The sequence below is a fragment of the Vigna umbellata genome, chromosome 4, assembly GCF_029865625.1.
Source record: "Vigna umbellata cultivar VRB3 chromosome 4, Vumbellata_1.0, whole genome shotgun sequence".
NCBI lineage: Eukaryota > Viridiplantae > Streptophyta > Magnoliopsida > Fabales > Fabaceae > Vigna > Vigna umbellata.
The window spans coordinates 25681825-25708437 of record NC_142168.1 but is presented as its reverse complement, the minus strand read 5'-3'; the positions used below and the strand labels follow the sequence as shown (position 1 = coordinate 25708437).

The window sequence follows — 26613 nt, the reverse complement described above, 5'->3', positions numbered from 1 at the left end:
AAGGAGAGGTGTTTGTTTTTAAATAGATCAACACTAGTCTTATGTGTTTTAACATATGTTTGCAAAGCCAAGAAAAAACCCTCTTAATATATCTTAATAAGATAATAATTGATTAATCTAAATCTAGACATGTTCTTAATCAAATTCAAAAGATAAATGTAAAACCTGACAATTTAAGTCGATTAAGTCACTTATATAATCGATTAATCTGGCAAGTTTTAAAAATGTGATTAATGCATACTAATCGATTAAGTCATTAATATAATCGATTGATCTTGACCGTTACTTAATTTTTCTTTAAATATTGCATCTTCTCTCTTTTTATTTTAACACTTTGAAATCCTATAAGATCAACCGGAAGTATATGAGAGAGTTTTAAGCATTTCATCTTTGTAGAAAACGTTTTTATTCAAACAGATTAAAAGATTGAAGTAGTTTTCTCTTGGCTATAGGTTTTGATTATAATAGCTTCATACAAGTGATATATTTCTTGTATCTTTGTTCTATAATTTCATTCCTTATATTATTATTCACTTTTGTGTAGAAGATTGTGGTGATTGTGTGAAGTATTACCTATTCTTTGTAAGGTTATAGTGATTGTGTAAAGCATCCCTAATCTTTTGTTTTTTTGAAAGGTTTCTTCAAAATTTTGTTGAGATATTGATTTTAGGATTTTGTAGGTATGTTTGTAATTTGAAACTTTTGATCTTTAGTGGAATTTCTATCTAAGATTACTAAACAAACTAGATATAAGTTCATTAGAATTGAATCTATATAAAAATTCTTATATCTTCTCTTTTTCTTTTTATAAATCTTCAAATATCTAATAACCCAAAGTACATGTCGTTAAAGACATATATATTAATTATTCATTGCATTACCATATAAGCTTAGCCACATGTTTATATTGGAGATTCAATGATATCACACGTAAGTTGTTGATTAAGTATCACTTTAAAAAAATCTACAACATATGTAAAAAATTACAAACATCTTACGAGTCAAAAATAAAATTTTAGAGAGATACAAACTCATTATAACTTACAACACACCTAATGGGAACTTGTTGAGAATGAATTAGACACAAACTTGGGAGACAATAGTCAAGCATAGATAATTGAAAGAAAAAGTTTCGATTGATATTAAGATAAAGGCTTAATTACCTACTTAGTTCCCATGTTAAGAGGTAATTTTCTGTTTAGTACCCGGTTTTAAAAATGTAGGCATTTGGTACCTATGTTTTGAAATTTGTATCAATTCAATCCTATCCAGTTAACGGCGTTATAATTGATGCGAGAAATTAAGAACGTTAATGAAGATGCATTCAAACATTTGATAGTTATTCCACCCAGGCTATTAACGTTCTTAATTTCTCGCATCAATTATAACGCCGTTAACTGGATAGGATTGAATTGATACAAATTTCAAAACATAGGTACCAAATGCCTACATTTTTAAAACTGGGTACTAAACAGAAAATTACTTCCTAACATGGGGACTAAGTAGGTAATTAAGCCTAAGATAAACTAGTAAAGGTCTCTTAGACACAAAAGCTAAGTGTATAATTAAATGTGCTCAAGCTTTAAATTCATCCACGTATATATTCTACCATTTATACTTTCTAAAACTTTGAACTTGAATTTAGTAATAATCAATGTAAGGAAATCACCTATTGAATAAAATAAAAAATACTCAAAAACACGTCAATGGTTTTAGCTTGCAGTGAAGTTGCACCATGTTGAAAATTTTATTTGAATATAAGTTGTGCATCACATATATGACTTTTATTATATAGAAGTCATATAAGATATGAATGACCCTATATAGAAGTCATCAACCACAGTCGTGACTCTAACTTTTTCATTACACTCATTATTTGCACTGAAGTCATGGACCTAGGCCATGATTTTTCCTTTTTAATTTATTTTTTTACTAAAAACAGTATACTCGTAGATGAGTACTTGGGATATTCTCATCCGTATATACAAACATAAAAAAATTATATACTAGAAAGGTAAAATATCATGTGATGAAAAGGACAACAAAGTCATCCCAAGTTATCAAACATATTTGGTGATATTTCACATGAAATGACCAATGCAAACATTAACATAGTTATATTTGCACAAATTTACGCAATAATATGGATTATGCTAATTTATGCACACATACACCTATAAGTTATAAGCCAAAGATGGACATATCGAAATTTCCTCCCTAATTAATTTTTTTAACATTTACCAATGACACGTGTCGGGTGGAACAAGAAATCCTAATATTAGGGTATCTTGACATTAAATATTTAGGATTAATTACATTAAAAGTGTTACATAAATGCCAGAAATGAATTTATATTGGACATATGATAAAGTTCCATATAAAATTCCATTTTTCTGGTTTTTTTCTCTTCATTTATATATTTTTTTTTTCTCAATGGCTCAATTAGATGATAAAAAATGTATGAATGTTGTAGTATATTTTCAAATGGTGAAGTAGTAACTTCTTATGTTGTCTGACATATAACCTCTATCTAATATTTTATTATATTATATCAATATTTATTAATGAAATATCTAATTTATAAAACAATAATATTTTTATGATGAAAATAATTTATAATTTATTATGTTAACAATTTTAATATATATTATTTTAATTTGGATTTATACAATAATAATTATATATTTATCATGTTTTTAAGAATTATTATATATTTTTTAATATATATTACATTATCATATCTAATTAATTTCAACATAAACGTAATTGTGCGTCATGATATGTTAGTGACCTTGTTGATGACTCTCTTTAGTGAAGACAGGTGGTAACAGTGTCATCTTGTGTTTGTAAGCCTCCAACCTAACTCATAAAACTCATACATGATGTCAGTTTCAATTATACAGCAGAAATATAGAAAAGTTACATCAATGACATACTTGGATCTATGCTTTAATAGAATTAGGGATGATAAGGTCGGTTCGAACACGGATAGTGTTTATATACAATCCAATCCATGAAAAAAAAATCGATTTACAACTCGTCTGTTACCTGTACGAGTATTTGTTTAGAACATACTCAAGGATATTTTAAAACCGTTACTACTCGTAGATATCCACAAAAAATTAAAAAATATATTTTATATATTTTTTAAATAAAATTTAAATAAAATTATAAAAAAAAATATAATATAATATAATATAAATTAAATTAAATATAAATTAAATTTTAATTTTAATTAAATTTATTTAACCTAATAAAATATAAATTAATTTTATTTTAATTAAATTTAATTTAAAAAATAAAAATTAATATCTTTTTAATTATTTTTTGCGTGTAATGGATACGTGGATAGTTTAATACTCACACTCGACCCGTTTAGAAGAGGGTTTTAAAATACCCACTACTTGTTATCTAGGGATAATAAATATCTGTAGATAGTAACTCTTTGTCACATATTCATATTTTATCCGCAGATATCCATATCTGCATATTTTTTTTTGTCATCCCTAAATATAATATAAAAAAATATTCATCTTCACAAAACACCCGTTGATTCAGATTGAAAAATTTACCTTTTAAACTTACACAAATTTGTCGATCAAGAAAATGAAAAGGAAGTGAATCACGCCTTAAAAGTGTTAGGAAGAAGAAACACAATGTCGTAATGCAAAAATATTTATATAGGACACTTAAGTCCAACACAAAACTTGATATTTACATAAGAGTGTATATGATTTTAACCTAAATATTGAATCTTATACAAGACTTTAATGTCTCCAATGCAAAATAATTATACTTATTTACAAAAGTATTACAACACATTTTTTTTATTGTTCTTCTTTTTGTAATTTGATGTAAAATGTATGACGTGGAAAGTGAATTTTGGACTAATGAATATAATTTCATAGGTCAAGTTTAAATAAATTTAATGAGAAAAAAATCTATAAATTAATTTTAAATTATAAAAAAAAAATGTATTCTTTTCTTATAAGTCCAAAATGCTATATATCTTATTTTGATATATGCATAATAATGAGTATCTCATACAACTTGGGAGGGTTTCATCTAAATTTGGAGAGTAACTTCGATCCACCCAATGTTTCATGACTAAATAAATTTATAAATGTTTCCTATTACTTCCTACATATCAAAATTTTCACAACTATATCTCAAGTAATTAAAAATACTTGTATAATTTTATATATTTATCAATGCAGTTTAATATTAACTGCCCACAACACAATTAATCACTGTTAAACATTTCAATAATCTCATAATTCTACTAATCATATTATACATAATTGTATTTATATACAATTATAATTGGGGGCATAATTAACCATATTTTCATATGTAATTTAACCACATGCTTACATATATGCAAGATACAAAAATTCAATATGATCAATACTCGTTTTCCAAATCTGATATAGATTTATAAATTGGAGCATAAATCTCCCACACAAGCTGCAACAAAAACACAGAAATAAGAAATGCAATATTGTTAACTTTGAGATATATCCTCCCTTTCACAATCCAACTTCAATTACTCATAAAAACCAGGACCAAATTCATCGAAAATGCTAAAGCACAAACCAAGTACAAAAAGTGTAAACGGAGCATAATAAACAAGGTCAACAAAGAAACTATTTACATACAATGATACAAGAATACAGTGGAATCATCTAGCTTTATCTCCACCCACAAAATAAACTAACGAAAAGACAGGGTTTTATTTGTAGATAACTGTCTAAGAACCATTGGCTGGAGGCGTTGAAGACTTCTTTCCCTTAATCTCCATCTCTTTAACACTATCACTCAGTGAAGAAGATTCACATTTCTCCGCCTTACAACGTTCAGAATTATTATCTTCATCACTTTCATCCTCAAGAGAACCCTTCTGTCGCAGCTCTCTGACTTTAAGAAATTCATCATAGTGGGCCTTTCTGTGTTCTTTAAAACTCATGCTTCTATCTGTTTCAGAATCTAACAGTATAGCCAACCCAGGAAAAGTCAAGTTAGGTTACTAGAAGAATAATACACTACAGCAAATCAACTCACTAAATTACTCGGAGAAAAAAGGGAAAAAAACTTTCATGTTCATCAAAATGGAATAAACTCCCTTCATGATAGAAACAAATGACAAGATTCCAATACTTTTTGCAGTTTTTACTATAAATAGATCCTAACTCATGACCACACAATTTACTGAAATTTAAAAGAGTATAATGATTGGATACTATAGCAACCATCACTAAGTCCAACATTTTGGCCAGGCCAACGTATCAGAAGTAGTTATCAAGTTTGGGCAGAACATGATCAATTAGCTAGTTAGTCATCATCAATGAAGATAAAAAACCTTCAAGATCCGACAGTGAGAATGGTATGCATAAGAAATAATTAATCCTGCCATGTTCAACCCAGAAATGACTCATTCATATAAAAGCATTTGTAAAAGTTGGCTTCCATAAAATGTAGAGTTAACCAATTGAAGTTATTATTATATATATGGTCCATGAAAGTAACAACTTGTAATCTTGTATTGGTTTGGTTCCTGAAAGACGTGTTATATGAATTAGTGTCATTGTAAGATGAAACTGTTTGCTCACAGTGAATACAAAACTTACTAGAAAGTTAAAACTTTTGGAGAACAAGTTAAGAAAACATACACTTCTACAGACCCAAGTTACAACACAATTTGCCACTTTTCCAGGACAAAATGACATTATGTCACCCATTTTCTAATAATATTAAGTTTACATACGTATAGTTTCTGATTTAGAAATATTAGAAAAAGGTATAGCAGTAATAAGCGACTTTATATACATATTTATGATATTAAAACAAAACAGCACAAAATAAAAACACAAGCAGCATCAACCAAATTCATTTATAGCTCTATTCCACAATGTCTGTCAGAACCCTTGGTTCCAATATTATCTAGACAGGAATAAAATAATAAACGTCAGATCTAAAGGAAACCTGACATCTCAACTTCATAATCCTTACATGTTAAAATACGCAAATCAAGATAACACTACATAATTATTCAAAAATTTCAATTGTTTGAATTAGAAATCAATCATTGAAACTAAATTTCTCATAAAGGAGAAGCACAAGCACCCATCAAGAGTAACAATCAATATAAAAAAAAAATTAAAAAAGAAAAAAACATGATACCATAAAACAACAAATGAAAGTCAAATAATGGTACCATACCATCGTCATCTTGCTCCATTGCCTCAGACTCGTCCTCAGATGACGTCCAACCACCAGATTGACCAGTGCCTCTTCTACTACTGGAGGCTACATCATTCAGAGCAGTCCATATTGCTTCAGCATGCATTGAGCGATTTTTATCATCAATACATGCATCAAAGCTTCCTCGTACAGGTGATAAAGAACCTAAAAAAAGTAGGTTCTTTCAGAGAAAAGTTGCTGCACATGTATTGGCTTTTAAACTAAGGCACAAGGGCAAGCCTGAGAATAAAATTTCAAAATGACCATAACCACGTACTCTATCAACAAAATTGGGTTACTGTATGTTTTATATTTACAACCCAGACCTTGTTGAGGTCCAGATAGATGTTTGAATTTAGCTATGAAATAAAACCGTTTTAAAATACTGAATATCCAATACAAGAAAAGTAAAAGCAAGATCATAGTTAGAAATCATATATACATCTTAAAATAAAATCAATAAATTATTTGTATAAAAGGCCTAACATGCAGCCATAAAAATAGAAACATGAAGTTTAAGTGATCTTTACATACTGTCATCATCAATCATAGGATGATACGGAGTCTTGGGCTCAGTAATTTTTTGCCTCACAGGTTTGTTTGCCTCAATTTCTCCAATATTAGCCTCATCCCACCTTACACGTCCTCTACAACAAGATATCAAAAGCAAGATTCATAGCAATAAGAATGGGTAAGATCATGAGATTGAAAGCGGGACTGTGTACAGATAAGAAGATCTTTGGAATAGTTATTAGAAAATATTGTGAGTAGATAAAGGGTGGATGTACCAATATTCCATCAAATATTTTCATCTTTCAATCAATAAAGCACACATTCACTCAACAGGCATGCAATATCTATTTAAACTTCAAGTCTGATCGAGAAGATTTCTTAGACAATAAAAAAGAAATGTCAGTCCCTTTTTTTTCTTTAATTTGATGTTAGTTCGATGCAAACAATGTTTATCTACCATCCCATTAATTTTGCCTTTGAATAGGCTTTATCAGTAAAGTATAAAAATAAACAAATAAATAAATAAAACAGACTCGAGAGTCATTGGAAAATTATTTCCATTTGTTAGAGATCTAATCATAAGCCTCCACCTAATATTGTTGCTTAAACAATAACATTCCCAAGAATATGAAATTAAACATAAAGAATCTGTAGCTGGTACAGAATGTCATTTAGCATAATCTCTCCTTTGCAAGGGTTATAATACCATTACTTTTCTGTAGTTGGTCATTCTGTTACTGCGTGTAAATAACACTGGACCAGGGGTAAAGTTCAATCTCAATCTACTGATTTAATTCAGAAACACATAAAGAAGAACCTGAAGGTAAAAGGAGGTTTGCAATGTTTAGAATAGTATGGTAACAAATTCAAGATCACTTAAGATAGGTTGTTTTTATTTTTCATCTACATTCCTACTAATGCATTTTCCATTCAAACTGTCTATATGACACTGAAAAATATTGAAAAATGGCAGGAAAGATTGTCTTGTTGTCTCCTATTCACATTTCCATCCTTCTCTATGAATGTCAACAATGGCTAACTTCTCCTGGCCTTTCACGGTATTTCCTTCACCATCAAATTATCCTAAATAGAACGTTTTCCAATTGAGCAGTTGCATCTACCACAACAGTATAATTCAACACTGATTATTATGATCCGCCTGAAGCCATCTTGGTTGCCACATTATACCAACAATCTGGTGAAATACTTAAATAGAAATAGATTTCTTTTATAAGTCTCAAGATAGTACACTCCAGGAACCCAAAGCTCTCCCATGTAATGAATTCCTAAAATACAAGGTTCCATTTTCTCTTGGTTTCCCTTGGTTTCTCTTCTTTTCAATAACAACTTACCCTCTAACTTACCTAAATACAGTTAATATTCTGTAAAACATTGAATAAGGCCCATTCATTCCCTGTGGTCCAATCTTCTCCTCCTCCTATAACATTATTTATTGGAGGTACTATCACCATCATACCAAACATAAAAAATGACACGATTAATTAATCATCTGAACTGAAGCACTGATAGAAAAAAGCACTTTTTACCTTGAAAATAATTTGCATAAAAATAGGCTTAGGGCACCACAGGAACAACTATTAACAACCCAATCACAAACTTATAATACCCAAAGTGACTTCTAAACAACTCTAAAACCAGGGGAGCAACCCTATCAGTCCAGTCCAGGCTTCACAATCAACACAACATTATTTCTATGGACCTTGAACTTTCTGTTTATCAAAAATTCAAGACCAAAAAACTAATGATTTTGAAACGTTATACAACCTCATTCTAAGTTAACATAGGCTGTGTCTGGTTACCCATTGGGTAGTCACTGCATGTATTACGAAAAAGAAAAGATGAAAGGAAAATATTTGCTTTGGGATAAATATCCATTAGGCTGTATTCTAACAAAAATGAAACATACACAGTCTATAAATAATATTGAACCAAAAAGTGTCTCTTTTCCTCCAACTTCATAAATAAATGTCCCAGGGAAATTAAGCCACCTCCCTAGTACTTTAGGCCTAAGAAAAGGACAAGTGCCCACAACTTGTGCTATAGCTTAACATAGTCTACCTTCTTATTTTTTATTTATGATGTGTTCCCTTTAATATATCTAGGCTTCTTTTCTAATCAACCAAAAAATAAAGTAGAAAGCACAAAAATACACGAACTGAGTATTTGACTCTGTTTTAACAATATCACATTTTGAAACATGGGTTTAACTGCTTCCAAAAGTTCATATTGATAGGAAAGAAATAAAACTATCTGAATACTGTGTTTTATTATTAGTATCTGTAAAGAAAAGAAACATGAGAAAGGAATAATTTTCCCCAAGCCAGAGAGACTCTCTCAATCCACAACTGTTAAGGAATTATTAGCCCTGAATAACTGTCACACATTCATCAATTGAGTCTAAAAATTTTACCACATCAGAAAGTATTATTATCCTCGTAAAACTTCCATGGTCAGGTTACATTATCCCAGGAGAAGAGATTCTTCATTTTATCTTTCCATGATATATAATATGCAATAAGCAGGACAATTCAATTTCAGTGAGATTAAGAATTTTCTTGTCACAAACTATATAAGCAAATTAACATATATATTTTTGATTGCATTACTTCATTGTGGTAGACGGATGAGCTCTTCAAACACCAGATGTATGCAAGGAATCCTCAAGTCGCGTGATCAACTGGGAAAAACATACGAGGTTATTACAGTAGGTTATTGAACTTCAAAGACCACAAACAATAAAAAGGGAAAATTTTCAAAAAGATAAATACCAAAGCATGGAAAATCACATAGAAACACCCTCCTAAACAAGTCAAAGAATATGCCAAAACAACTAGACAAAACAGTGCGAGTTCGCCGAAGGACGGCAATTTCATTTACAATCAAAATGTTCAAAACCCTGACTCTGGCCAATTTCACAACCAAATTGAAAATCCACAAATTAATGCGAAAAGACTTTGTCATCAAATGTAAACAGTTCACCGTTCACAGCTGATTAACAGTTTTAATTGTGAGGAATAATTTGAATAAAGGGAAACAAAAAGGAATCCCTACCAAACATAACCTTGGAAAACTCTTTTTGAAAACTGTGCATTGAAATGAATGAAGTTGCGAGCTACTAAAGGAGTTCAACCCATCCAACAAAAGAAAAACGAAAAGAAAACTAACAAAGAAAATTCATTTTATAGGGAAACAGATAGCAGGTGAAAGTGTGGTACCTTGGAGAAGAGAAGAGAGGAGAACAACGAGAGCTTTAAGCTGTGAGAAGTTACCAAAAAAAGTGCTTTTTAACAAAACCGTGTTTTCTATCAAGGAATCTAATTTTTTTCGCTTTTTCCATGTTGAAATTATCTCAACTCCGAGATTGTCCCTTTTTTCTGTTTTTATTTTTTTTTGTTAGGAATTAATGGTTGTCCAATTATTTGTTACATTTATTAGTAAAATTCACTGATTTATTACAATTATTTATATAATTTAATTACTTTTATTAGTAAAATTGACTGATTTGTTACAACTATTTATATAATTTAATTACTTTTATGATCATATATATATAATTAAAACTAATATATATATATAATTAAATTTTAATAAACTTAATAACTTCAACTTATTGGTATTACTAAACTTAATCAAGCAAGTTATAAATTATCATATAATATTAAAGTTAAGTATAAAACATCGTCTTTGAAAATCTTTTAACCTTTACATACGTATAATATAACAAAATTTAAAATCACAAATTCATATCAAAATCATATTTCACATTCATACACATGATATGTATATTTTAATATATCATTAACTTAAATATTCATTTGTAACATATATATTATGTATAATATTGGTATTTGAATATCTCCATTTACATTTTATAACAATTACTATATAAGATCTATATAATAATAAATGTTCATTATACCCTCAGTTTACATATACATTTTGTAATACAAAATAAAAAAGTTTATTCTTATACCTATACTTAATACCAATGTTAGATATACATATTTTAAACCAATATATAGTAAAAGTACCATTAAAAAATTCACCATAAATTAAATTATAATGAAACTAAATTAAAATATTCATCACTAAAAGATTTCTCTACAATTATATATACATATACATATATATATATATATATATGTACATGTATATGTATATATTAACACCAATATCAAGATGAGCAATACCTGCAACGAGTTGAGGTTAATAAGTCCATTAAAATTTAATTATATATATGGTATATAATAACTTTGTATAGACTATTAGATTGTGTCTTGCTGATAATGCAACAACTCGTACTATTCTCAACAGTAAACATTGTTTATGATATTACAAATATATTTGAAGACTCTAAAAGAGCTATTATACTTCTACAAAAAAGTATAATAGGAACTTGTTAAGTTTCAAGGATATTAGTCTAAATGGATACTATATTGAGACAAACAATGAATGAGATATGAAATATCTTTATATCAATACAATTGAGTTAAATAAAAAATGTGTATCGGAGAAATTATCAGTCTTCTCTTATGGCTTGTACTAGACATATAATAGTACAATTGAAATGCATGGCATTGTAAGCCAAAAGCTTTCGAATTAAAATGAATTTCTTGTTTAGCATGATTGTTTGGGTCATCCTACATCTACAATGATGCAAAAAATAGTCGAAAACTCATATTGACACCCACTTAAAAGTCAAAATTTTCTTCAGTCTAATGATCTCATGTATTGCAAGTTCATAAGGAAAGTTGTTGACAAGACCATCACTAGAAAAAAATTAGAAATGAGTCAATCTCATTTTTAGAACAAATACAAGGTGATATTTGCGGTCCAATACACCCATCATGTGGATTGTTAGATTTATTATTTTTATCTTATCTTTATCTTTTATCTTTAGTTAGTTTGTTATTTTTTTCTTATTTGTATTTTGGATTTAGCATATATTTCTTCTATTACAAATAGAATACCCTATGTGTATATTCAACATAAGAGAGATTAATTTCATACATAGTTTTCACTATATTCAACATGGATCATTTAGATATTTCATTATTTTAATTGATTCATCAACTAGATGGTCACATTTGTTTATTATCAATTTGCAGTCGAGCAATTACAAAGTTATTATCACAATTAATTAAGTTAAGAGCCCATTCCCAAATTATCCGATTAAGAAAATCCATCTTGATAATGCTGGTGAATTTACATCTCATGATTTTCATGAGTATTGTATGTCAATTGAAATTGAAGTTGAACATCCAGTAACACATATTTATACTTAAAATAGACTTGCAGAATAATTAATAAAACATTTAAAATTGGTTGCAAGACCATTACTTATGAGAGCTAATCTTCTAATGGCTACTTGGGATTGAGATATGTAATTTTGCATGCTACAATAGTAATTCGCATCAAGTCAACACATTATCACAAATACTCTATTATGCAAATGGTTTTTTATTAATAACATAATATTTCTCATTTAATAATTTTTAGGTGTGTTACATAGGTTTCAATTTCCCCACCAAAAGAGAATATGATGAGTCCTTAGAGAAGATTGAGAATATACGTTGGATTTGATTCTCCATCAATAATAAAATATCTTCAACCCTTAATAGGAGGCTTATTTACAGTTTTATTTGTTGATTGTCATTTTGATGAGTAAGGTTTTCCAACATTAGGGGGAAAAAAATAATTGGAAAAAGATATTGATTGGAATGAATTATCATTATCTCGTCTTATCATTACGACTTACCTAGCATAGGACACCATCGTGTTTTCTTATTATGAGTCATCTTGGAAAAATTAAGATTCTCGAAAGTGGAGTCAAATGTCAGTGTTGTATGAGCCATTTTGGATATGATTTGTGGACATTTGATTGATAATTGATTTGAAGAAAAATGAATTTGACTATATCATACTTTAATTTGAATAATATGAATTGTTATAATTATACTAACTTACCCTAGTTTACATTGTGTTGTGATTTGTTCACTTGCAATGTAGTATGTTATGCGTGAACAAATAATAGTGTATGTAAGAAAGTTATGAAACGATTAGATTACAAATGGTCTTTCTAAAGGATAATTATTATTTAAGTATATGTTTTTTTATTATACAAATCCTTATAATTAATAAGTATTATTTATCTTTCAACAATTTTGTTTTGTTTTCATGAAGAATTTATAAATATATTTTATATATTTATATCTTGATTTATGTTATTTTATAAACTATGTAATATCTTAAATTAGTAAAGTGAATCCTCTTAAATTTAGGTGTTTCAACTTAGATAAAAAAAATTCATCTTACAAATTGATATTTTAAATCTGTTCTTATTATTATGCATGTTACTATATATAGATAAATATGTTAATATTTCTATATAAAATATTACTGCTGTCAAAAATAGGTTGTAACCCGCGAGTCAATCCGACTCATCATGAGTTTGAGCTGGATTGGGTTTGAAAAAAATGTAATTTTTTTTATGCGGGTTAATTTTCAACTCGGCTCACCGGATTGAACCCGTGTGAGCCAGGTTGGCTCACCAACCCACCTAATTTAATTATTTATTATTTGTTGTTTCAATATTATTAGTTAGCATTTTTTTATTATATTGTAGATAGTGATAAAGAAAAAGATGTTTCAATTGAGAAAAATATTATAAATTTATTTATTCAAGACTCTAATATTATAAATGCACAAGTGATACAAAAATTATCAATATTAAAAACTTATTTGTTTGTCTCTTGTACATGTTTTTTATTACGATACTTTTTTATTTTGAATTGTTTTTGGAGTTTAAGATCATTTTAGTGTGACGTTTATTTAGATTTAAATCAAAAAACATTTTAATTTTTTTATTTTAGAAAAAACTTATAATTAAATGAGCCAGTGAGCCAACCCGTTTAGAGTGTTACTCCCTTCACCACCCCATCTTCTCCCTCCACCCTCCAATTTTTTCTAAATTCCAATCTTACTCTTTTTACTTCTACCTTTATCTATTTTACTTTTTATTTTTTAAAACCCTAATCCCCTTTCACTTTCACTCTTGCTCTGAGAGGCAAGCCTCCACCCCCCACCCCCACTTTCACTTTCTCTCTTTCTTTTCAATTTCTACATTCGATAACACATAATCTAATTAATCCCCACAATCTTCTTCGCTAACAGTGTCACGAGTCCTCTTCACCTTCTCTACGTCACCACTATATATACCCTGTGACTTTGAATATCAGAATTAGTTTATTGAATTTACACCACATTGAGAAATCCTCACATCCACATATGTTGATGAACTACCACATGAAATTTATTATTCAAACTGTCAACTTCTTTCCATTACTTTTTAAAAAATATGACAAAAGTGATCAAACCATATATAATATAATGTAACTAAGCTTTCAAGAATAAAGAATGAAGAAAAGACAGAAATTGAGAATGATGTTAAGGGATGTGGAAATTGAAAAGAAAGAGAGAAAGTGAAAGTGGGTGGGGAGGCTTGTGTATGAGAAAAAGAGTGAAAGTGAAAGGGGATTAGGGTTTTTAAAAATAAAAAGTAAAATGAATAAAAGTAAAAGTAAAAAGGGTAGGATTGAAATTTAGAAAAAATGGGAGAGGTGGAGGGAGAAGATGGGGTTGGTGGAGGGAGTAATACTCACCCGTTTAACTCACCAAATCGTGGTAGGTCGGGCCGAGTTCGAATTTTTTCAGCTCGCTAATAAGTGAGTCGGGTTAGGTTGACTCACTAAGTGACAAACCCGTGGTGAGTCGGACCGGATTGAGCCAGGTTACATATTTTGACAGCTCCTCAAAACTATTTAATATATATATACAAGAAGTGTGAATGAAAAAAAAACATATGAAATTGATATTATATATATATATTTATAATAAGAATTTATTTAAATTTTTTATTCAAAATTAAAAATAAGAATATATTTATAATTTTTATTTATTTATTGTTATGTTCAGTGAAATCAAATGAAAAAGGAAGTACATTTCTAGTTATTCCAAAAAAAAACTTTTATTCTATATTAGATTTAGTCCCATATAATTTGTTAACAGAATAATACAAGTACTAATAATAATTTTTTAATATAATTTTTAATTCATTCTCCTTCATACTTTTTTTTTGTTCTATAAAAATAACTTATACTTTTCATTTATCTCATTTCTTTTTTCCTCTTTTTCTTCTCTTTTACTACCTTTTTTTTCTTTTTACGATAATAATAAATATTTTGCTTTTAATTTTGTACTTATTTATTTATTCAAACCTTTTTTTATTAATGTTTTTGTCTCATGTGTTTTTCCCTCTCTTAATAAAATACAAAGAACAAAAAATCCTGTCTAAACAAAAATATCTACATCGAACACGCGCACCCTCTCATGGCAAAGATATCGCGCCACACATTCTTCTATCGATTCAGAACCCAAAGAAAAACGCTTTTAGGATTTAAGGCGAAACTTGAAGTGCCAGGGAAAGTTGCAGTTTGAATGATCGAATCCCCAATCACTGCCTAAGGTATTTATATTCCCTGCTTCCTCAATAATTTGGGATAGTATTTATTCAATCATTCTTAAAGGGTCAAACCCAAACCTTCATATCTTATTGGAAATTGAAAGTGGAAAAAATTTTGTACTTGACTTCAAAAAGGTTTTCTTTCATTAGATCCAATCCTAGTATTGGCATTTGACAGTTATTTTTTTTTGTTGACAATTTTTTGGTGTAACTGTGAGAAGTGAATTTATGATATGTTTGAATTTCTTAGATCAGGTGTGGTTGAAGGAAAAGGGACAACAGTGGAAATTGAAGTTGAAGACGGAAAAATGCAGAGTGATGGAGATAAAAAAGAGGACATGGACAGGCTCAGTGACATGCCTAACTTTGTCTTACTTCATATAATGAAATTTATGAGCATGAAACAGGCTGTTCAGACTTGTGTCCTGTCTTCGAGATGGAACGAACTTTGGAAACACCTAAGTGATTTGGCTTTGAATTCCTCAGATTTTACCAATCTTACACATTTCAGCAAATTTGTTTCTTGGGTTATTTCGAATCGAGACAACTCTATTTCACTGCATAGTCTAGATTTGAGGCGTAAAGGCTGCATTGATCATGAACTTCTGGATAGGATTATGGGGTATGCTGTGTCACACGATGTCCAGCAGTTGACAATTGAAGTTAATTTAAGTGTTATACTTGGTTTTAGGTTGCACCCTTGTGTCTTTTCTTGTAAAACATTGACATATCTCAAGCTTTCGATTTGGGCTGTACCTTGGATGACCCAACTTCCGAGTTCCTTGCATTTGCCAGCATTGAAAAGCTTGCATCTTGAGCACGTCACTTTTACTGCAAGTGAAAGTGATTATGCTGAGCCCTTTTCAACTTGTCACATGTTAGATACTTTGGTTCTTGATCGTTTTAACTTGCACCAAGGTGTGAAATTCCTCTGTATATGTAATTCCAACCTTTCTAGTTTGACCATTGGTAGTACCATTCAAGAAGCGCCTTACAAATTTGTGCTTTCTACTCCAAACCTTAGATATCTTACTGTGATGCGTGATCCTCTTTACCAACTCTCTGCATGCAAACTTTGTTTTCTTGAACAAGTAAGCATTGACTGTGAAGCCTATTTTCATACTCATTTTGAACGGACTTATTCAGCCCTTATAAGTCTGCTGCAAGTGCTTGCTGATTATGTAAAGATAATGATACTCTCTTCAAGTACCCTTAAGATTCTACATGTAAGTTTTATTTTGTTTTTCCTTTGTATTTTACTTTTGATACTGCCCATAATATGTTCCATGTGCCAAATTTCTATCCGTTAGTCAATCTTGCTTTTCAAATTATCTTTCAAAGTGTGTCTTCAATCAACTCTCGTTGTGCAGGGTCTCTCAACTTCTGGTTCAATGATAACTCAAATTCCTTGTTTTGTTCAATTGAAGTCATTGAAATTGAAAGTGAAATCTTCGACAAACATATCCGATGATGGAGTTGGCAGGATAGTAGAATACTTACTTCAAAAATCCCCTTTTGCCAAAGTGGATATTATAAATTGCTGAGTGATATCCATGCACACTTAAATCTTCAGGTAGCGTGTTTTACATATTGTTGAGTTCATGCTTCGTTTATGTTTCCTTCTAATCCTGATACTCACGTTGTCTCTTCTCAATTCTTAGAGCCACAGCAACTAAAGATTTCTATATTATGAGGTCCTTTTTGCCCCATTGTAGCCTTGCTTTCTTTCCCTATATTTGGCTTTACAGATGACAATTTTTAAGTATTACTGCGGGGAGCTATGTGTTTGATACATGCTATTTCTCACTCTTACCTCAAATATTAAATAACACAGACACACGTCACCTAGAGGGGAGCTGAATTAATTCTGTTTTGCTTTATGGGACAGCTGTGCTTTCCCCTGCTGTATTAGTGGTGCAGTGCACCGATTTCTGTTTTCTCTTTTCTGTTAGCATAAGTGTCTATTTTCTTTTTTCGGTTAGTGTTTGGCTGTATCTATTTATTGTCTCCTGCAGCTATGCTTTCAATACAATGAAAATATGATACACTATTTTAGAACTAATTTCCTTTTTAACTTTTCTGATATGGTATCAGAGCTCTGATTATCAGAGCTCTGGTTTGCTACATTCAATCATGGATATTGATCCATCTCAAGACCCTTCATCACCATATTATCTTAACCAATTTGAAAACCCATCTTTGGTTCTTGTTTCTTTCATTCTCGAAGGCCGCAATTACCACCAATGGTCACGAACGATTAATGCAGATGAGCTTGGTTTCTAAAAATAAGCTTGGTTTTGTTGATGGAACCATCTCACCTCCAGTCCGTGCTAGTCATATATACCCAGGGAGAGAGCAAACATGATGGTTGTGTCATGGCTTCTGCGATGTCTTTCTCCTTGCACTGCCCAGAGTGTCATATGGAGAGACACTGCTTCAAGTATTTGGTCTGATCTTGAAGAGAGGTTTTCTCGGGGAGATTTGCTTTGCATTGCAGATCTTCAAGACACTATCATATCTCTCAAGCAAGGGGACCTAAGTGTCACCAATTATTTTATCGAACTGAAAACTCTCTGGGATGAACTTGAGGTTTTTCGTCCAATCCCTATTTGTAGTTGTGCCATTAAAAGCTCTTGCAAGGCCTCTGTCAACACTGGGAAATACAGAACTCAGGACCAAGTGATTAAGTTTCTTCAAGGGTTGAATGACGGGTATTCCATTGTGAAGTCCCAAATCATGTTAATGAACCCCTTACCACCCCTGAATCGTGTCTTTTCTCTGGTTGTTCAGCAAGAAAGGCAAATGTTTGGTGAAATTATAGAACACTCCAAGATTATGGCTATTGGTGGTAAAGGAAACAGCGGAGGAAGAGGAAATAGTTTTTCTGGTGGTCATGGCGGAGAGGAAATGCAAACCTCAGTCGTGGTAATGACAATAAGATGTGCAATCATTGTGGTAAGATGGGCCACACTGTGGACTCCTGCTACAAGAAACATGTCTTTTGCCCACATTTTAAGTTCACAAAACAGAACACCAACCATTCTTTTGCCAATGTAGCCTTCCACAGTGATGAATCTGAACCCTTAAAGGAAAATCAGGGGCAACAATTTGGTTTCATCAAAGTGCAGTATCAAGGCCTAATAACTCTTTTACAGCAGTCGCAGGTGTCTAATAACGGCCAATAACTTCCAGTTCTTCCAGTTCACCTGCGTGTACTGGTAAAATCCTTCCTTTCAGCACATGGATATTAGATAGCGGAGCAACAGACCATATTTGTTTTTGTCTTTCTCATTTTGCATCATATCACCAAATCAAACCCATACATGTTACGTTACCAAATGGAAATAAGGTTATTGCATATTACTTTGGAAGTGTCTTTTTAACCAAAACTCATGTTTTACATAATGTGCTTTACATACCTTGCTTTAATTTTAACCTCTTATCTGTTACAAAATTGATTAAAGACCTCTCATGTGTTCTCACTTTTGGTTCCATTCACTGTAAAATTCTGGACAAGAACAACTTGAAGATGATTGGTATATTCTGGATGGTCTTTACACACTGAGAGTGCCTTCTTACCATACTTTCCCACATACTCAGACCCCTTACTGTATCACAACTGTTAGTTTAGCCTCTATTGGTATTGATGCTCTTTGGCATTTTCGTCTTGGTCATGTTTTCAACAAATGTCTTGATGTGATAAAGAGCAAGTTTCCTTTAGTCAAGATGATTGGTATGTTTGTGATGTTTTCCATTTGTCTAAGTAGAAAAAGTTACCCTTTCCTATTAGTAATTCTGTTTCTGTTAAATGTTTTGATCTAATACATACTGATTTGTGGGGACCATATTCCATTCCATTTGTTCATGGACATAAATATTTTCTCACTATTGTTGATGATCATTCACGCTACACTTGGGTTTTTCCTTTAAAACAAAAATCTGAAACTGCTAAAATTGCAGGATTTTGGTACTTTTATACAAACCCAATTTGACAACATGATAAAAACCATAAAAAGTGAGAATGGAACAAAATTTTCCATAACTGATTTTTATGCTAACGAAGGAATAATACACCAAACTTCTTATGTTAACACACTTGAACAAAATAGCATTGTAGAAAGAAAACATGGCATTTATTGAATGTAGCAAGAGCTCTAATGATACAGTCCAATTTACTGAAAGTATATTGGTCTTATGCTGTATCACATGCTGCCTTCATCATCAATATGTTGCCTACACCAGTTTTAAAATTTTGTTCCCCACATAAGATTTTGCATAAGACTGAACTGGAATTTGCTCCATTAAAGGTTTTTTGTTCTCTTTGTTTTGCTAGCACTTCTCCTGTTAATAGAACCAAGTTTGATCCTAGAGCTTGCAAATGTATTTTTTTGGGTACAAGTCTGGCACAAAAGGGTATATTTTAGGTTTAATTATACAAATGGTCCCTATCGGGTGACTTTTCTCAAATAGATCTCTCACTTATTTTTTGTTTTAATTGGGTTTTTATTTTAGAAAAATTGAAACAATTAGGTCTTTGCCGTTAGTTTGGTGTTAGTACGGAACTAACGACAATGACTTAATTGCTTCAATTTTTCTAAAATAGAGATCCAATTGAGACAAAAAATAAGTGAGAGACTTATTTGAGAAAAGTCACTAGAAATATGGACTATCTATATGATTAAACCTATATTTTACTGAACATACAAACTAGAGAGTTATTTGTTTCTAGAAATGTTATTTTCTACGAAAGTGTGTTCCCATACTGCAAATTAGAAGCCAAAGGCAGTGAAACTAACAAAGGTCCCTCCCCCAATGATGAAAGCCATAACAATTATTCTCCTCTGTTTGACCCTCCAATTCAGACTCCCATTGATATTAGCCAGCGTCCTATTTGTGAAATTGATTCAGCACCAGAACCATCCTTTGTCACAACCCATCCTACCTCCGTAGCACCAAACTCAAGAGAAAGGGGTTTGATTCTCCGTGTACATTAGAAATAGATTATTCAACTGAGATGAATGCTATCACTACACCTGCTTGCTCCAGCACCAGAATAAGAAGGTCTCCTGGCTATTTTATGGACTATCACTGTAATATTAGCACGATCTCCAATCCGTCTTCCAAGGTTCTTTATCCTCTTTCTTCTGTCTTGTCATATGAACGTTTATCTCCTTGCTATAAATCTTATGTCATGTCTTTGTCTTCACATGCTGAACCAAGAAACTATACCGAAGCTATCACCTATGACTGCTGGACAGATGCTATTCAGGCTGAATTATGTGTTTGATGATAATCAAACATGGATTGTCACTGATTTACCTAAAGGGAAGGTTCCTATTGGCTGTAAATGGGTTTATAAGGCCAAATGCAGAGCTGATGGGACCGTAGAGAGACATAAGACTAGTTTAGTAGCGAAGGGCTACACTCAAACTGAAGGACTGAAATATTCTACACCTGTGGCTAAAATAACCACTGTGAGATTGATTTTATCTCTTGCTTCAGTGCTGAAATGAAAACTAAGGCAGCTTGACATTAATGATGCCTTCTTGCATGGTGAGTTAATGGAAGAAATTTAATGGTGGCCCTTCCTGGACGGAATGCGGTTTTACCAGGACAAGTGTGCAAGCTACAAAAGGCATTTTATGGCTTAAAACAAGCTAGCTGGGAATGGTTTGCTAAATTATCCTCTTTCCTTCTTTCTGCTGGCTATACACAGTCAATGCATGATCATTCTTTGTTTATTAAGTCATCTAATGATTCTTTCACAGCAATTTTGGTGTTCGTAGATGATATAACTTTGACAGGGAATAATGACCAAGAAATAGCATTGATTAAACAAGCTCTTGATGTTTCCGTCCGCATCAAAGATTTGGGAGAGTTGCGGTGTTTTCATGGTTTTGAAGTGGCATGGACAAGGAAAGGGATGCATATTTGGGAGAATTGTGGTTTTTTCTTGGTTTTAAAGCGGCATGGACAAGGAAAGGAATCTTAATGAACCTGGCCTTTTGGGATGCAAAATAGCATCTACACCGATTGATGATGCAAAAAGAGTTTCAGCAGACTCAGGAGAATTACTTGATGATTCTCTAGCCTATAAACGTCTTATAGGAAGACTCATGTACCTTACAGACACACGGCCAGATATAACTTATGCTGTGCATCATCTTGCACAATTCCTTTCCAAGACAACAACAGCACACTACATTGCTGCTCTCAGGATTCTTTGTTACATCAAAAAGGCACCAGGCCTAGGATTATTTTTCCCATCTGATTCTGCCCTTCAACTGAAAGCTTTCATGAAAGTGACTGGGCTGCTTGTCCTGATACAAGGAAATCTATTACAGGATATGGTGTGTATCTAGGCTTCTCACTCATCTCATGGAAGTCAAAGAAGCAAACCACAGTCTCCCAAAGTTCTTGCGACGCAGAATATCCATGGCAGTTGCAACTTGTGAAATTCAATGGCTTACCTTTCTCTTGCAAGATCTTCAAGTCCCTTTCAAGACTCCAACTTTGCTTTATTGTGACAATCAATCTGCTTTGCATATAGCTGCCAACCCAGTTTTCCATGAAGGGACAAAGCATATAGAGTCGGAATATCACATTGTTAGAGAAAAGACTCGACATGGGCTAATGAGATTATTGCCTATTTCTTCTTCTTGGCAACTTGCTGACATCTACACCAAAGCTTTGAGCCCCAAACATTTTCATTCTCTAGTTCCCAAGCTGGGTCTCCAGCTTGTGGGGGGCTATTAAATAACACAGACACACGTCACCTAGAGGGGAGCTGAATTAATTCTGTTTTGATTTATGGGACAGCTGTGCTTTCCCCTGCTGCATTAGTGGTGCAGTGCACCGATTACTGTTTTCTCTTTTCTATTAGCATAGGTGTCTATATTTTTTGTCGGTTAGTGTTTGGCTGTATCTATTTATTGTCTCTGCAGCTATGCCTTCATACAATGAAAATTGATACACTATTTTAGACCTAATTTCCTTTTTAACTTTTCTGATATTGGTACATGCTATTTCTCACTCTTACCTCAAATATCTTCCCTATTTGCCTTATGCTAAGGCTAGGGAAAAATATTTTCTTATGTTGCTTTATCCATTAAGAATTTATTGGGGGATAATAAATTGAGAATGCACGAGGAAAAAAGGTTTTTCAAGGAAGATATACGATTATTTGGAAAGCATTTCAGTAAGATCTAGAGGGACTTCTTCAAAATAGAAAAGAAATCAAGGAAACTTTTGTAATCTAGATTTAATGACATAATAAAACCCCTGTAGTTTCAGTTGGATAGGCATGGTTGTTTCCTCTTTTTTTTTTGTGCTTTTTGGTTATACAGTAAGATTCACCTATGACTAGTAGCAAGTGGGTGAATTTGGATTTCAGCTTTTAGGTGGAGTTTTGTTATGTGTTGTCTATTGTGATGTTTGGCTGATTTGTTTTCACTAATAATTTCCAAAGTACCTCCTTATTTCTTGTGTTATAGATAAGGATTTTGGAAAGGGAACGGTGTTAATAACAAAATTTTTGTTTTCACCATTTCCTTTACAAAATTTACAGAGAACTTTTGTGCGAAATAGTTTTATTTTGCATATTTGGGGATGTTGAATATACCGGTTTGAACAGAGGATTATGATGCTAAATAACTGAAGTTTGATGTTTCAAACTATGAAAGTGAATTGCCTTGTTTCTCATGCTTGGTTTATTTTAAATTCCGAACTTCATTTTATTGTTTTTTGCATTTAGTCTGTGATTATAATATTTATTATTTGTATACGTTTTTTATTGAAAAGTTAATTTGGACATCCCATACATGGCGCCAAAAGAAGCATGATTATTTCGGAGTCTAAACATGATAGGTTCCTAAACTGGGAACCTAATCAAGAACTCCCTCACAGTCTCTCACACCTAGAAAACAGAGAGAAATATATGGTGAATTGTGTATTATTAACAGAAAGAATAGTGTGTATACAAGATCCAGAGGCATAACCCTCTTCACATGTCAATGGCCTGTTAACAAACAATGTACTCAAAAACTGCCTTCTAACTATCCAAACAATCTATTTATACAATTCCTCTACCTTCTATCCTAATCCCATTTCCCATTATACCCTTATATCCCAAATACCCTATATCCTAACATTACACCCCCCTCAGAACAACCTTGTCCTCAAGGTTGGAACCGGAAAGCTCGATCTCATGGCTCCTCTTCATCAACCTATTACCATATGAAGGGAACCCACTGGATGCTGCCCTCCAATTCAGGTCTGGAGGCTTGGGTGGTGGCGATTTCTCCTCCAATGACTTCCATTCTTCCTCTTTCCTTCTTATCACCCCCAAATTCCACACCAAGGTCCACGGTTCTACTTCCTTTATTTTTAACAAAGCTTCTGGCTCCCCCCACCTTCTAGCTAATGTTGGATCCCCCTTTCTGAATACCTTCTTCCCTCTTTGATTGAACACCCTAGTCAATACCGTTCGGTTTCGTCCAATAATGATCAACACCGTTTGGTTTCGTCCTATATTGGTCATCACTGTTCGATTTCGTTCTATAATGGCCGATACCGTTCGGTTGCTTCCTATAATGTGGACCACTGTTCAGTTTCGTCCTTTAATGGTCAATACCGTTCGGTCCCCTATCGAACATTGCAGCTTCATTGCTTTTGGCTGAATAGGGCCTCCAGTCGAGAGAGTGGACAACTTCGTCTGCTTCAGGTCTAATTCTGTCTCGGACCGCTCGGCAACCTAACCTGGGATATTGCGCTCGACCTCGGATTGCTCGGCAACATTTGATCTAACGTTCGGTTCCTTCCCACTAACTTCAACCGTTCGGTCCGTGTTGGTTTTCTTCCTATGCTCATCCCCCAAGCTCACCTGGTACGGTTGGGTATCCTCCATGGGTAAACCCCGATCCTTTACTAGTACCTTGCCTATGAAACTGTGGCTGGCTCCTCACATTCGTCCCCCAAATGACTCGTCTTCTGACCCGCGACCCACCAAAATCTTGAGGTCTTGTACAAACTCGTCCACCGTCCCTTTCTGTTTGGATGCTGCCAAACGCTCAACGATGGTTCCAAACCGTATCACAAGGGCTTCCTTCAAACCATTCCAAGAACGATTCTTGGCTTTCTCCTTCTAGGCTCTGAACCAGTTACCGCGCTTCCCTCCATGCTAATGGCTGCCCGTCGCACCTTTTCTTCCTCCTTCACCCCTTGGGTTTCAAAAACTGTCTCTGCCCTAGCAATCCACCCCATCACATCAAACCCTTCGAAAACAGGTAAATCTACTCTCCTCTCCCCGCTGGGTTGCACTTCATGGCGTTCATCCCCTCTCTCCCGTTCCTCTTCCTTTCGCCAGTCCCAATGTTGGTCGTCCTGGTTGTGGCCTCGACCACCCAACATCCTTACAATTTCTTGCAAACCTTGGCGTATTGCAGTATAATCTTGGCGTATTGCAGCATAATCTTGGCATATTGCTGCATAATCTGATCGTAGCTCCCCTGTCTGCACCGTCATTCTATCAACCGCAATTTCTTTCACCCTCACCCGATTCTGGCGCTGGTTCGAATCCGGCAGGTCGGACCAATTGATAGGTTCCTAAACTGGGAACCTAATCAAGAACTCCCTCACAGTCTCTCACACCCAGAAAACATAGAGAAATATATGGTGAATTGTGTTTTATTAACAAAAAGAATAGTGTGTATACAAGATCCAGAGGCATAACCCTCTTCACAGGTCAATGGCCTGTTAACAAACAATGTACTCAAAAGCTACCTTCTAACTATCCAAACAATCTATTTATACAATTCCTCTACCTTCTATCCTAATCCCATTTCCCATTATACCCTTATATCCCAAATACCCTATATCCTAACATTTTGATAGGTTTTTAAACTGGGAACCTAATCAAGAACTCCCTCACAGTCTCTCACACCCAGAAAACAGAGAGAAATATATGGTGAAATGTGTATTATTAACCGAAAGAATAGTGTGTGTATACAAGATCCACATAGGTTAATGGCCTGTTAACAAACAATGTACTAAAAAATTGCGTTCTAACTATCCAAACAATCTATTTATACAATTCCTCTACCTTCTATCTTAATCCCATTTCCCATTATACCCTTATATCCCAAATACCCTATATCCTAACAAAACATGACTTGATACTATTTTCTTTTACATACATAATAAATTTAGACTCCAACATGATATGGTGGATGATATTAAACTGATATGCTGAGCAGAAAAATTCACTGTGATTTTTTGAAAAGAATCATCTGCTACTGCTATTGTTTCTAGCCATCTAGGTTGCTATTCTGTACAAATATTTGCTATCTGGTGGTGCCTAGTCAGAATGTTATGCCAAAAAACCATGTAAATCTTGGAAGATACATGGAATTGTGATTCATGCCATGACTAAAATGCTTGAGCAAGAATTTTGGTTTAATTTTCACCAATTTTTACCCAAAAATGTTCTTTTCATAAGCCATACATTTTGTATTTATATTTACTTACATAGTAGAAATCATTTTTTTCCATTGACAGAAGGTACTCTTACTGAGCACATAGACTAATTTTTTTTGTTCTTTTGTTTTCCAGTGATATCCAAATATCTTAGTAAGGACAACACAGACTTTGACCATCATAATTGAAGTGGCTGTATCCAGGCATCTATGATATCTTCTATAGCTCAAGCTATTAGAGTGCTATTGTTAAGGTTTATTAGCTATTGGATCTTTGGATGAAAGGATATGTTAATGATAATATTAATACACATTAATAGTCCAATTGCAATTCCTGCTCCTCTTTTTCCTTTTGAATGTAAATAGATGAGCCAAAGTTCTGTGTATAATGCCTCTACCAATGTTTGGATGTAACTGAATTACTAGACTTTGGTGTTGTTTGAACTCATGTCAATTTTATAATGATGAGTATGTTTACCATGTCTTATCAATTCCTGAGGAACTTTGTAAAAGTAGGTGAGGACTTTGTTTATAATGTTATATCAATTTCTGAGACATGGATGTGGGTCTGTTTGCTTACTCACAGTAAGTAATACTGTTGAGAAATATTTTCCTAGCATGAACATGTTGTGAATTGAGTACTTCTGTTTACCTCTGTCATAATCAGATGCATTAATCTAGTGAAAGCATATATAATGGTTTGGACTCACTTAGCCACACTTTTGATGTCAATGTTCACAACATCACACATTTATAAAAGCATCGAAATGCATCACTTGGAACACCGTAAACTATACAATATATATTTATTGTATAGTTTTGTTCGAACTATATTGCATTTCGGTA

At 32.6% G+C, this 26613-nt stretch overlaps 2 protein-coding genes across 2 annotated transcripts; one reads left to right on the top strand and one right to left on the bottom strand.

The window, feature by feature from the left end:
* Positions 1 to 4527: 4527 nt before the first annotated feature.
* LOC124820742 (protein phosphatase inhibitor 2-like) lies at positions 4528 to 10120 on the bottom strand. Its single transcript, XM_047292502.2, has 5 exons — positions 9990 to 10120; positions 9381 to 9451; positions 6775 to 6887; positions 6220 to 6405; positions 4528 to 4986 (listed from the first exon to the last, which is right to left on the bottom strand). Exons 2-5 carry the CDS (start codon positions 9383 to 9385, stop codon positions 4751 to 4753), a joined length of 540 nt encoding a protein of 179 aa, XP_047148458.1. The 5' UTR covers positions 9386 to 9451; positions 9990 to 10120; the 3' UTR covers positions 4528 to 4750.
* A 4997-nt stretch (positions 10121 to 15117) lies between these two features.
* On the top strand, positions 15118 to 26324 carry LOC124820741 (F-box/LRR-repeat protein At3g26922-like). The gene is made up of 4 exons (XM_047292499.2): positions 15118 to 15298; positions 15546 to 16521; positions 16666 to 16868; positions 25904 to 26324. Exons 2-3 carry the CDS (start codon positions 15604 to 15606, stop codon positions 16837 to 16839), a joined length of 1092 nt encoding a protein of 363 aa, XP_047148455.1. The 5' UTR covers positions 15118 to 15298; positions 15546 to 15603; the 3' UTR covers positions 16840 to 16868; positions 25904 to 26324.
* The last annotated feature ends 289 nt before the right edge of the window (positions 26325 to 26613 follow it).

What these genes read in the sequence shown, in the direction of transcription:
- LOC124820742 (XM_047292502.2), bottom strand. An exon ending in TCCTATGATTGATGATGACA is followed by an intron (nt 6,406 to 6,774) that starts GTATGTAAAGAT and finishes TACTTTTTTTAG; the next exon opens with GTTCTTTATCACCTGTACGA. An exon ending in AATGGAGCAAGATGACGATG is followed by an intron (nt 4,987 to 6,219) that starts GTATGGTACCAT and finishes CTATACTGTTAG; the next exon opens with ATTCTGAAACAGATAGAAGC.
- LOC124820741 (XM_047292499.2), top strand. Translation starts at nt 15,604, where the DNA reads ATGCAGAGTGATGGAGATAAAAAAGAGGACATGGACAGGCTCAGTGAC. An exon ending in GTACCCTTAAGATTCTACAT is followed by an intron (nt 16,522 to 16,665) that starts GTAAGTTTTATT and finishes CTCGTTGTGCAG; the next exon opens with GGTCTCTCAACTTCTGGTTC.